This window comes from Podarcis tiliguerta, assembly GCF_965153285.1.
Source record: "Podarcis tiliguerta genome assembly, chromosome: 5".
Taxonomy (NCBI): domain Eukaryota; kingdom Metazoa; phylum Chordata; class Lepidosauria; order Squamata; family Lacertidae; genus Podarcis; species Podarcis tiliguerta.
In genome coordinates, this window is record NC_139538.1 from 21,314,871 (window position 1) to 21,329,099 (window position 14,229).

General features: G+C 43.0%; 1 protein-coding gene across 1 annotated transcript; it reads left to right on the forward strand.

The window, feature by feature from the left end:
• The first annotated feature begins 5,660 nt into the window (after positions 1–5,660).
• SSR3 (signal sequence receptor subunit 3) lies at positions 5,661–13,690 on the forward strand. The gene is made up of 5 exons (XM_083443042.1): positions 5,661–5,937; positions 8,264–8,390; positions 9,415–9,513; positions 10,242–10,373; positions 13,290–13,690. The coding sequence occupies exons 1-5, from the start codon at positions 5,784–5,786 to the stop codon at positions 13,354–13,356; spliced, it is 579 nt and encodes a 192-aa protein (XP_083299168.1). The 5' UTR covers positions 5,661–5,783; the 3' UTR covers positions 13,357–13,690.
• Positions 13,691–14,229: the final 539 nt, after the last annotated feature.

The window sequence follows — 14,229 nt, forward strand, 5'->3', positions numbered from 1 at the left end:
TCTTGGGATGAAGAGTTCCAAAATTTAGGTGTGGCCACAGAAATTTCCCCCTTTTTTGGGGGGGGGGGGTTGAGGTATGGGATTGAGGCATGTTTTTTTTGGCTCCTGGATCCCTGCAGAACAGACTGGCCTCCAATACAGAGGTTGACCATCTTTACTTTCAGTAACAACGCCAAAGAAATTTGTGTTATCAACACCGCTTTTGTAATTAAGCTTTAATGTAACCCTCAAACCTTCACACTTTTTGCAGTTCATTTCACATATGGAATCTAATTCATGAATGCTTCCGCATATCCTATAATTGCAAGGTTCACTCAGAAGCCTTATAGGTGAGACACTTTTGTCAAAAGCTTTTTGACAATCCACGAATGCACTTACCAGACCTCAAGATGCATTGTCTAAAGTGTTTTGCTGCTGTTTGTTTGCTTTATTGCTGGCTTGTCGTTGCTGGTTCAATGCTATTGACTTATTAATTTCTTATGGCTTCCTTGAACTATGAGAAAAGGGCAGCGTACAAATATTTTAAACAAATAATCCATCACCCTCAGCGTCTTGGTCAGGTGCAATATAATTTACTTTGATCACTAAATTACTTTTGAGGCCTGGTATTTATGTAGAGATCATTCTGTAGAGAAGATTGCTGCTCCTTTTACATTTTTTGTTTTTGTCTGCACAGGGTTTCTATCCAGGGAAACGTGTAGCCACTCCAACTTACCTTTATTTGGCTTGGAGAAATTAGCATACGCCTTTACATTGTGACCTTCTCCTACATGGCACACTACATTCCTTTGAAATCTTTGACTGGCAATCATTTATGTACAATCACTCATTGCCATGTTCCACCTGTCCCACTGATCACAAACTCATCTTCCTGTATTCCTAATGCTCAAATCACTGACTACCACAAACTACTAGACCCTTACCACATACGGTATCTCTGGTGAGAGGGTATCAGTTGGTTAGCCAAGGAATGGGTCTCTTCTAAAGGATTGTTTCCCTCTTCATCAAAACGACACTCTCCTTCCCCCTACACCCTAATTTCTGTGACGGCAGAATAGCACTACTTGGATACTTCCAACTCACACAATGAATTTTGCTACCATGTTCTACCTCCAGGCTGGAGGCTGTATGCCTCTGAATATCAGCTGCTGGGAATCACAGGTGAGCAAAGTGCTGCTGCACTCAAGTTCTTCATGTGTACTTCTCAGTGGCATTTTTGTTAGCTATTGTCAGAACAGGATGCTGGACTGTATCGGCCTTGGCTGCAACTAGCAGGGCTTTTCTTATGTCCTCACGGCCTGGTTTACATACCTTTCTGCCTCTCTCAGCATTTGCAGGCTGGCTACCTTGGCTCCAATGGAACCAAACTGATTCCAATAGACAGGAGCTTCTTGTATTCAGAACACACCTATGATTTCTACCCTGTGTGCAGAGTGTTATTTGTGTGATAGTACGGGTGACACACTTATCTCATGACCTTTCAGCTGAGTGTCTGCAAGGCTTGGTTTTGTTTCCGTTGTTGTATTTTTTAAAAAAAGCTTACATTTTTACTGGAAGATCTGCACCTTGCTTACGTGCATAGGAGGCAAGTGAGCTGGGTTGGCCTAGCTCAGGTCCTAGATGTGCCCAGATATTCAGCTTGACCAGGTACTTTCTGTGAGGCTTTGTGAGCTGAGGCTCCTGCTCATTGAACTGTCTCCCTCACAAGCTAGCCCTAAATTTGTGCTACAGACACTGGAGGAGGAAGAGGCGTGCGGGGGGAGCGCACGGCCCCCAGCAGCACGATCCTGGCGGGGTGCAATCGTGGCTGCCCCCCTGCCCATGCTGGGCACCACGCCCCTACGGGCACCACGTCCCGCCCCCAGGATACGTGTCACGCCCCTATGGGCGGCACGCCAGCCCCGCCCCTGCCTGCTCTCTGCCCCCTGGTGCCGGAGCATGAAGCTCTGCCACTGGCTGCAGCCAGCAAGATTTCAAGGTCCTAGTTACATGGGGGACTGCGCCCTCCATGAACAGTGACTAAAGGGAGATTAGGTCACTCGAGCCCTTCAGGGAATGTGTCTAAGACACCCTAAGCTTGGCTAAATCAACAGCTCTGGCAGTTGCTATGAGGACCTGTCTTCAGTGAGAACCTTTCTATCACCTTTAAGATCAGCCAAGGATGCCTTATTGAAGGTACCATCAGAACATCAATGTTCCATAACTGAACAGCAAGGGAACATGAAGACGTGGGTGTCTCACAGTTGCAGAACGTGCTTCTCTTGAAGCTAGTTCAATAATTTTTTTATGAACAAATTTGTGATGTCAAAGGCAGCTTTGGATATCTTTCAGAGCAGTTCACTGTTATCATACAGACAAGACAAGAGAAGTAGTCATTTCGCATACAGAACACAGCGATTTTTAGAAAAACAGTAGTTTTACAAATTTTGGCCCCAATAAATAAGCCCAAAAATAAGGTAAATAAAAACCAACTCAAGACAAACACATTCTGAACTTTTGAAACCATTGTAACTGTTACTGGTTATGAGAGTTCTAGCTTCATATTAATTAGTTCACTGAAATGTGTGCTCTCTATCCATTGGCCTATCTGTTTAAGCAATGCTTATGAACAGGTTGGAAGTTAAACAAATTATTAGCAAAGATGGCCTCTGTTAAAAATGGGATCCCATGCTGTGGGTGGTAAGCCTTTGAGGGAAGGGAACAGCCAACTGATCACATCTGTTGTGTAGGACAGCAGGACACATGTGTAGCCAATATGGTGCCCTCCATATATTTTTGGACTACAACTCCCATCAGCCCCAGCCAGGGAGGAGAGGAGTTGTAGTCCAGCAGTATGGTGAGGCCCTCATGTTGGCTAACGACAGCACAATGCACTCACATGTTATCCAACACTGAATGGGTGAATGTTTGGGCATGAGACAGTGTGCTCACATAGGAAGATGATATTGAAGATATTGCATACACAAAAACATATCCTCAAAGTAGGCTACGTACTAGTCCTCCATACTGGGGAAATCCCATGTCAGATCTGCATTTCCCTCTCCTGTAAATCCATACACATATACCACCAATATTTTCATGGTTACAAGTTAAGGCCTCAATTAAGGATACAACCATATCAAGGATTACTATTTTGTCCTATGAATTCTACACCATCCAGGAAGGCTTTAAGATCTCACATGAAGTACGTGATTCAGCCCTGCCTGTCCCTTTTGTGAGAAGCACATTAATCTTCTGACACAGCTAAAAACGTATTAGAGACACAAGCTGAACCGTGATCTGATTACGTTTTCTAAACACGTTGCAGCCTTTGGACTCTTGTGGGGATTCGCTGTGAGTCACGAGACACTTGAAGCATTGTTCCCCACTCAGCGACTCTCCAAGGCCCCAGCGACAAGAATTTCATCAGGTTGCAGATAAAATCTTAATGTGTGTATCAGATCAATCAGAGAGTGCATCTGAATATCCCTGCTGTCATTGAACCAATCCTGTTACGAACTCCTTTGTTCACACTGGGGAACCCCTCCCATACCAACAGGCCTAAGGCATTTACAAGACAAACAATAGAAACCTAAAACCTTAAAGCAGCACAAGTCAACATGACTTGCAGCCTGACATTGTGACTGTTGTTGGCATATGAGAAGGGAGGAAACACTGATCAGGCTTTGTCCCCAGCAACTAATAGTTTGGAAACAGATGCAAGGCATCAAACTGGGGCATCAAAAATCGTAAATACAATATGGCATATAATGTGCCCACTATAGGGTTTCCACATATGGGCTTCGTTAGGGTATCTGCCCATATTACCGAACTAGAAATAAGGCCTGGTTGAATTTCACACTAAACCTTGGCTTGTGATGATAGGAATGAGTTTCAGCAAGCCTAAGGCTTCTCCCTCCCCTTGCTTCCTCCAGTGACCATGAGGAGAATGGAAGTTTCTGCTACTGTTTTTCCATTCACTGTAGTTTACCATTCTGTCTGAATCCTAAACTGTAGTTAAACTGTAGTTAACTGTAGTTAATCTTAAGAGTTGGCTGGAACAAGTCAGCTTCAAAGGCATGTTTTGAAGTCAGCTTGTTTCAAGCATGAAGAAAAAAAGGACTGCCAACAGCTCCAGATGCCAGAAATCTACTTTATTGCAGGCCCAAGGCATTAAATTTATTCTCTAAGAGTACATTTTAAGAAACAGTGCTCACTTTCAAGGTATACTGCTGTTTAACTGCATACTAAATCCAAGCAGTCCCAGATGTACACAGATTGGCTGGGGAAACCCAACCAGATGAGCGGGGTATAAATAATATCACGTCTATGCATAAAAAAATGGGTGGTCAGTCTTCCTCCGGGCAATAATTCCTCACTAAAAAAGGAGTATTGTACTGTTGTTCACCACCTTCAGCAACAACTAATCATTAATTTCAGCCATGACAGCATTGTGCTTTCAGTGCTATGGGAACTGATATCAAAACAAGAGTACAACTGTCAATGGTTCCTCACAATGGCTCTACATGTCTTACTCAGATGTAAGCCCTATTGAGTTCAATAGGGAATACTCCCAGATAAGTAGCAACCTAATATTGCGAGTCAACACAGTACAGTTACTTTAAAACACTCATTTTATTTATTCACCACCCACACTGCACCCTTGCACAGATCACACTGATCCCCATGGGCAAAGAGGAGTGGAAGAACCACAGATACAGGATAGCTGGAAAAGTCTGCTCATGATACACTGGAATATCCTAAACACTATACAAGTGCAAAAGAATATCCTGAACAGAGTCTTACATGAAAACCTCTGTTCCAGCCTCCCTATGCTCCCAATTATTGCCAGACTTTTAAAGCGAGGCACTGAGAAGCATCGGCTTTTGCAGGGGGAAAGCACAGCCCGTTGTGGAAAACTTGAGACAGGGCAGCTTAATTTCTCAAGCAATCTCAACAATTCAAGACTTCTACCCACTTAGTAGACCCCTAGCCATCTTTAACATGTAACTTTTTCTACTAATTGCTGTCAGTACAGACAGAAGCAGAACAGGAGGAGCGTATGGAAATGAACAAAAGCCAACTTCTGACGTTACAAAAATCATCGCTCCGTTTTCAAAAGCAAATCTAAAACATCAATTTATTTATGCTCTAAAACGGGCTCTAAACTTCTCCTTCGTAAAGCAGCATAACTACCACTAAATAAAATAAAAAAGATACCTACACACACACAAATTAAGCAGTATTCAGAGTGGGAAACCAAGAGGACGCTACCCTATATAACAAACGCTACCCTATATAACAAATGAACCGTTTATTCTGCAGCTGAGCCAAACCCCAATGAGATTCAATGCAGAGACTCTGCAAGCCACGCCCCCTCCGCTTTTTAATCCCGGCTGCAGAGAAGAGCCAATAAGACTCTGCCCACAAGCCCCGCCCCTGAAGCCAAGCAAAGGACACGTCAGCCGAGTCCTGATGACCCGGATGTAGAGGCTTGGCCAGTTCTCCTTGCTTATTACTTTCTTTTTTTTAATGTTACACTGACTTACTCTCTGCTATTATCCAAACACTCGTAGCTCCGAGATAATAATTCTATCGAGAGAAACGGGGGACAGCGGCGGTTGGTGGTGTGTAATTGACAGGCGGCAGCGGAAGTACTCTGTGAGGAGAGCGGCCGTTGGTCGGCGGAAGTCCCGCCTCCCAGGCCGTTGCGCCGCGTGTGCTTTCGTGGGCGAGTACGGCAGCCGCGCGGGGTCAGTCCTGGTCTTCCTTTCGAGCTCGGAAGGCAGAAGGAAGCGGCGGCGATGGCTCCCAAGGGCGGTAGTGGCGGCAGCAGCGGCGGGGCCCGGCAGCAGTCCGAGGAGGAGCTTCTCCTGCAGGATTTCAGCCGCAACTTGTCGGCCAAGTCGTCGGCGCTCTTCTTCGGCAACGCGTTCATCGTCTCTGCCATCCCCATCTGTGAGTGAGGAAGGGTTGGGTTGCCACGTCTCCCTCTCTTCGCCCTGGAAGAGATGCTCTGTCAGCAGCGGGGGAGGCGGGGATCTTACCCCCCCCCCCCACGCGAGGCTCCTCCCGGGGCGCGGGATAGGGAAGGCCGCAGGATTTCGGGGTTCGAAGGGGACCCCCGAAGGTCATCCAGCCCAACCGTCTGCTGCAGTGCAGGGGCCACAGCTGGAGAGGCCCTGACGGACGGCCCTCCGACCTAGAATCACGGAATTGCAGAATTGGAAGGGATGCCCCCTGGGGTCATCTAGTCCAACTCCCTTACTGCAATACAGGAATCTGAACTTAAAGCATCCGTGACAGATGAGGCTATTTAACTTCTGCCTGAAAACCTCTCAAGGAAGGTGTGCCCCACCCAGTGTTAGAAACGGGAGACAGGAAAGCTAGTAGCTAAATGGCGCCTTAAACCTAGGATACGGGCACCACAATGCACTTTTTTTAAATAACAAGAATACAAAGCTGAAAATGAATGAATGGCAGCTAAAATATTAAGTTCATTTTTCACACGGTCTGGCCCTTCCCCTGTGCACCCCCCTAATATTCTTAAGAATATCTCCAGTCTCTGGAGAGTAGCTGGAAGTGGGAAGGCAGAAAAAGGTCCTCCTTTCCTTCCACTCTGCAGTTTTAATCTGAAATCTTAGGCGCAGTACTGTCACAAAAATGTGCCTAAAACAATGGGAGTTTGACGAAGAAACTACAATTACTGTCAGAAATTTCTTCCTGGTGTTTAGTCGGAATTTCCTTTCTTGTAACTTGAATCGGCACATATTCCAACTGTCCATATTGTTCTTAAGCTTAAAATGGCATTTCTTCTTCCTCTTTAGGGTGGCTTCTGGCCTTCTCTTAACCTTAAAGCTGTTATTCACTGTGGACACGCATTGCAGTGGGATATAAGAAATACTATTATTATTAAAATATGTCTCTTTTTTGAACATCACAAAGAGAATATGGAAGCATTGCTATGTGGTTCATATTATCCACTTCTTTGGTATAGATTGAGTGAGGCAGAAAAGGTGACAGCTTATAATATATACAGTGGTACCTCGGGTTACATACACTTCAGGTTACAGACTCCTCAAACCCAGAATAGTACCTCGGGTTAAGAACTTTGCTTCAGGATAAGAACAGAAATTGTGCTCCGGCGGTGCAGCAGCAGCGGGAAGCCCCATTAGCTAAAGTGGTGCTTCAGGTTAAGAACAGTTTCAGGTTAAGAACGGACCTCCGGAACGTATTAAGTACTTAACCCGAGGTAGCACTGTACTTCAGGCTTCATGCAAGATTATAGAAGTGCCTGTATACCACTGATTCTCACTAAAGGGGATAATGTGCTGATATGAGACAAATAAACAAAATTGGGGGCTCATCTACATTTCCATTAGCCCATCCACTTCCCCCCTAGTAAAACGCGGTTTAGTGTTGAATTGGAACAACAGCAACTGAGTTTCCTGTGGATTGTTGTTCTGTGTGGGTTTCCTGGGGAAAGTGGCTGTGCAAAGGCAAAACCACAGACCTGTGCCTAGAAAGCACTAGACAAGCAGTAAACTGCCCAAACCTGTGTTTTCTAGGCACAGGACAAGTGGAAGTGTGGAAAGCCCTAGGTCAAGTTTCTAAAGTCTGCGTGTGTTTTAAGGATTTGAAGAGCAAAGGGTTTCAAAAACTATTTAGAATAATAGACCACTAGGTGGCATTGCTACACCTTTGTTGGGTGTTATCATGTTCGTTGACTGTAGTTAGTAAAATGAAAAGGCAAATGTGCTTGAAATCAGTTTCACACAATGCTTCTGAAGCTATTCATCCTTGTGAATGTGACATTCTGTTAGTTGTTGGGTCAGTCCAAAGATGGCTTTCAGATATTCCCTTTCCTTTATTATTTTGCATGCTGCTGTTCAGGCAAAGGAAGACATATGTGGTAGAAGGTAGAATACAAAATTATCCAAAACAGTATGTAAACTGGAGATACATTGTTCAGTTAATCAACATGAGTAGCTGCCTTATATAGAGGTGGGCCCGTTGGTCCATCTAGCTAAACTGACTGGCAGTGGCTTTCCAGGGGTTAAAACTGGAGACACGTTCTGCGTGTAAAGCAGATGCTCTAGTGCTGAACTGTGACCATTCTTTTGAATGAAGAAGGAAGCCTTAACAATAAGACAGTATATCTAGTTCAGAACGTCTTGAACAAATCAAGCCATTCATGTGTTGAGGTATTGATGTCCGGCCTGCTGTGCCACTTACTGTGGAGACTTCAAAAATCTTAACCACCTGCAAAATGTTTTTTCCTTAGGGCTCTACTGGCGAATATGGCACATGGATCTTGTTCAGTCGGCAGTTCTCTACAGCGTTATGACCCTTGTCAGTACATATCTGGTGGCTTTTGCCTACAAGAATGTAAAGTTTGTTCTTAAGCACAAGTAAGCATTTGGACAGTTTGTTTATATTTCTAGCACTTGGGGTGGGTTATGATGTTTATGGGGAAAATGCACGGGAGGTAGCAAGCATCTTGTGATATCCCCTCAGACTACATCACCCTGGCTACTAAAAACAATTTCAGATCAGCCTTGCTGTATTTCTGGAGATGGCCTTTGGAGGGTCTATGAAGCAAGAAAGTTCCAGAACTAGGCAATATCCGTTAAAGTTAATATTGTAGCTTTACATGAACTTTAATTTTGGACAAAAAATATTTTGAATGGACATTTTCTTCGAAAGAGCACTTGTACTTTTTCTTAGACCAGGGCGGTCCAATTTTTTGTACCAAGCGGCCTGCAATAGTACTTCAACACAGAACTCGCAGGCCACACAATGAATTCCATTTCCATATAGTAAATTAAAGTGTTCACAATAGGTTTAGTAATACTTAAAAAAACAATTAATATATATAATTAAATACACAATTAATAGATTTAATTATTAAACAAATTTAATACTCAAACAGATGTATGCACTTTTGTTAAGAATGCATGACACAAAAAATAAGGCTTAAAGATTTTTTTTATCTTGAACATTGCTGAGGGCTGCCAAAAACGCCTTGTGGGGTGGGCTGCAGGTTAGACTATCCTCACTTAGACCCTAGTAAATATTTATGCATCCTGCTCCTAGCTGGATGGTTCCAACTGTTTGTTTCTCCTTCAGTGAACTCTGTGTTGTATCTAACAGTTATATTTGGAGTAAACCTACAAACATCAATGGGCCTAAGTTAGTCCTGGCTATTCTTTTCAACGAACCCATTAACATTGGTTACAACCCTGTGATTGGAACAGTTGAGATGGGGCTCCGCAATATGGGCAGTGGGTCTTTCACATCATATTCCAGTTCATACCTAATGGCACTTTCAGGGTGATGTGCGGAGGACATTTTATGAAATGGCTAGTATCCTTGAATTTATTCTGTTCTCCCCACCCCCAAAATATCGGGAATGTAAAATGCTTTCTCTTTCAGAGTAGCCCAGAAGAGGGAAGATGCCGTTTCCAAAGAAGTAACTCGAAAGCTCTCTGAAGCAGACAATAGGAAGATGTCGCGCAAAGAGAAAGATGAGAGGTGACAGCTTTGTTTGCAGGCAACCTGAATTACACCCCTCTGTTCATAAAGAGGGATTTATTTCTGTGGTTTTGTGTTTGTTTTGACTTGGCTTGTTGATTACCACCATCTTAATGCCTACTTTGTTTTCGGCTGATTGTGTTTCAAATGTCACCAGTATTTTTTAAAAGCAGCATGGTTTGTGTATAGTTCACCATTTTATATAACTTGATGCATTAGAAATGCTTTAAAAAGTGTTTTATCATCCTAAAAAGCTCTTCAGTGGTGCTAGATTGAATACTTGGCAGTAACTTCCCAACCTAAGCTTCTAATTCTTCATTAAGTTACTATTTCATAGCAGGAGATTCAATCTTGCTTTATTGTTTGAGTTATGTGTGTGTTTGTTTTTAAAAAGATCTCTAATAGCTAGAAACAAAGGCTATATTCAGATAGCAATTTTTTCCCTTTCTCCTGTTGCACCCATACCTGATAATTCCAAAATTTTATGCAATCTTTCACACAGTGTAAAAACTGCTTTTGGAAATCTAATGGAAGCTTGGCGCTCATTACTGTGTTTCCAAAAAAACGTCCTGTTTGCCTATTGACAGCTGGCAGGTGCCTTCACTATACTCCTTTTGACTCTTAAATAAAATAATCATTTTTTCAGAAACTGGAATTTAGCATCTAGGTCACTTGTCAGTGAAAGAAATATGCCTAAATTGTTTGAAATGCTGCTTTCGCCTCTGCAGAATTTTGTGGAAGAAGAACGAAGTAGCAGACTATGAAGCAACAACATTCTCCATCTTCTACAACAATACACTCTTCCTGGTCTTGGTCATCATTGCTTCCTTTTTTTTGCTGAAGAACTTCAATCCCACCGTGTATCCTTTCCTTCCAGAAATTTCAAGTACTTCGAGATAGATGGGTTGCATAAGTCAGGTGCTGTAGCTGTGCTCTCAAGGGATATAGTTTCAGGGCCTGTAATTCAAAGAAACCAGATACATTATGGATACAGTTGTAGCAAGAACAGACAACTTTGCCACCACAACTGCAGAGCAAATAGTTCCTGGGCACCATGAGGACAAAGCAAATAGTCCTACCAATAATAGAATAGAACAGAATATATGGACAGTATTGTGACACTATTTTATTAGTGACTAAATTACAGGGATGTGTGGGGTATAAATAATAAAATTATTTAAAAAAATTATTACAGTGACCAGCTAACTGAATGTTACTGGAGGTACTTGGGACATTCAGGTTCTTAATCTCTGTAAAAGTTTCCAGTCCTCCGTAGGATTCTCCCACCCTCTGGAAATGTAGGCATTCTAAAAATCAAAAAAATTCTTTTAATGGCAACTGCAATATTTCATTTTCTGGAAATAGTTCTTCCCTTTTGCACAGCCACCAGTAACCCACAAACAGAAAGGAGCCTCTGTTGATGTGGGAAAGCTTTTGTGACATCATTGATACTCATTCTAAACTCAGATATATAAACTAATTGCCAAATGGCACCTTAAACCCTGGTTACAGTTGCCACGGCAGAATGTCTAGGCACAATTATTTCGTCAAGGGAATTTATTATTATCACTATTACTCATTTTATTTCTATATTCATTTTATTTATTTATTTTAATTTATATTTTTAAGAGAAAATCTCAGAGTGGTTTGTAACGCCTTAAAACAACAAATCAAACAATACAGAACAAAACAGATTTAAGCTTCAAGGAAAATATTTCGGATCCTTCTCTTAAGTTACATATACTTTCCCCATATTCATTCACATACCGTATTTTTCGCTCTATATGACGCACCCGACCATAAGACGCACCTAGTTTTAGAGGAGGAGAACAAGGGGAAAAACAAATCTCTCCCTCTCTGCGGAGCGCCCTTCTGCGAAGCGGCAGGAGAAACGGAGCCCCTTCCATTTCTCCTTCTGCTTCGCTGAAGGGGTGCCGTGCAGAGAGGGAAAGGTGTGCAGCGCCTCTCCAGTGAAGCGAAGCCGGTAGAGCAAGAGGGATTGGTGCGCACCCGCTGCGCTCCGAAGGCTTCGTGTTGCTTTCGCTGAAGCCATGGAGCCTGCTTTCGCTCCATAAGACGCACACACATTTCCCCTTTTTAGGAGGGGAAAAGTGCATCTTATAAAGCGAAAAATACGATACTTAATTTATGGAGCAGTCCTGTAGCAGAAGTACTCTAGGAAGCCAGTGTGGTTTGGTGGTTAAGAGTGTCAGACTGGGACCTGGGAGATCAGGGTTCAAGTCCTCACTCGGTCATGAAGTTCACTGGGTGACCTTGGGCCACTCACAGCCTCCTAACCTACTTTGCAGGGTCATTGTAGGGATTAACTGAGGAGCGGGTGAACCATGTACTCTTTGGAAAAAAAGGTGGGATATAAATGCAATAGATTAATTCTTCTGCTTACCTGCTCAAGAAACCTGGAGAGGCCAGCCAGATGCTAGCCTGGCGTCCAGAGATCTCCACATGGTTGCAATTGGGTAATTTCTAACATTATTCTAGAGCTGTTTCAAGGGGCCAGTGTTCCCCCATGGGCACAAGTACTGCTGTTTGTGCCAAGGTCCTGCACAGTACAGGTGAGCTGTGTGTAGGCCTTATGCTCAGGGTAGGTTACTCCAGATGTGGCTTCCTTTCGGTCTTTCTCCAACCAGCTTAACTTTAGATGGGAGTCAATTGATAGGTTTTCTGGCGCCAGGTAGGATTGCTTTTCAGCCACAGTGGCACATTCCTCAGCTGTTCCATAGGACTGGGCTATAGGTACTGGGGCAACAGCTTATTCTACTGGAGGGTTGCTTTTGAGGAGCAGATGGATGGAAGTCAAGGGTCTTGCTTCCCTCTCCAGTTGCGATTGCAAGCCAGTCCTTTGACCACAAGCTCCTCTACTTACATAGAATCATAAAACAGCAAAGACCTGATGAAGAGAGCACAGCAGAGGTTATATTTTCTGAGAATCCTCGGAAAAACAATCTCTCAAAGGACCTGTTGATTGCCTTTTACCATTGTACTGTTGAGAGTGTATTAACTTATGGTCTGTGTGTGTGGTTTGGTGGTTTGGGAGCTGTACGGTCAGGGAAAAAACAATGCTGTCCAGGGTTGTAAGGACTGTGGAGAGAATAATTGGGGGCACTCTTCCCACCTTGGATCAAATCTGTGCTTCCAGGTGCCATAAGAAAGCTGCAGAGATAGTGATTTCTTTCAGCTTCTGCCTTCTGGAAGAAGGTACAGGGTTATAAAGACTAGGACTAGCCGTCTGAGAAACAATTTCTATTCAAATGCGATTTTGGTTTTAAACACAGTGTAAGGTAGTCTCTATGGGAGTATGGTGTATTTAATTATGGGGTATCAGAGTTTTTAGGGGGCTAACCAGGCTGGGATAGCTGGGATAGCAGGCTTGTTGGGTTTTGAATGTCTGATGTAGATTTTTTCAATTTCATTGTTCTGTATAGGACAGTGACAATAAAGATTATCGTATCATAACTGCTCTTGGAAGGGACCCTGGGGGGGATTCATCTAGTCTAGCGCCCTGCGATGCAGCGATCTTCTTTGCCCAGCGTGAGGCTCAAACCCACAACCCTAAGCTTAAAGAGTCTCACACCCTGCCAACTGAGCTATCTGGGATGGGATACATAGTACTTGATTTCATTCTTGGACTTGGGATAATAGATCCCTATTTATACGACATCCTGTTTTTGTAGCAGTTGCGTTGGTAGTGAGCATTGGGAGATATACTTACCATCCTGAGTGTTTGGGCTTTCATCCTTAACATGCTGCTTTATCAGAAACTACATCCTGTCCATCAGCGCTTCGTCTGGATTGATTGCTTTGCTGTCTACAGGTTCCAAGTAGACAGAATTGTTTGGATAGGTCAGTCCTATCCAGTCACACTCAGCAGCCTGGATAGAGAGGTGTTGCTTTTTTATAGCCTGAAAACATGAGAAACTATTTTTTACAAGAAAACAGAACGGAAACACAGATTATGGTTCCTTCATAAAATAACAAAAATGAGTGCACCAGGTAATGTCATTTTAGCTCATGAAATTGTTTTTCAAAACACAAATATGTTACAAATAAGTTTCTCTTTTTTTCTGCCAGTTAGATGGGCTTTGTTGACTTCGAGCAGTGACTTCATCCCGTAACCTTTTGTAATCATGTTTGAATAAAAGCTTAAAAGAAAATACAACCTGAAGCTTCTTCCATTGTGATACTGTCCTGTTTTCTGTTCTCTTCATTGCAGTCTTTAAAGAAATTTTCACTGTGTTTAGTTGAACTTACTCTTAGGAAAATGCATAGATTGCAGCCTTTGCCCGGCTTTTCCAGTCTTTTTATCTTGTGGGTAAGAAATGTCTTCCTTCTTGCTTCCATTGCAGAAAAGATTCTCACCCCCATCATAGGGTGAAAACTGAAAATGTGAGTTTCCATCATCTTATTCGGTTCAGACTTGTTAATTCACAGCAGTTTGCCAATAGTGAAATAGCATGCCATAAAAATACATCCTACTTTAATTAAAACTGAACTCACCCTGTGCTAAACTGAAATGAGATGAATTTGAATATTCTAGTTTAGTCCCATGTTTCCCTTTCTGTATGCACCTCTAAATGCTGTATATCTGATATGCCGCAATTCCGGATCTGCTACATGCAGTAGTTTGCCTACCCTCCCCCCAAAAACCACTACCCTTCATATTATAACAAGCAAATGGAAGCAATGATTGAAGGTGTC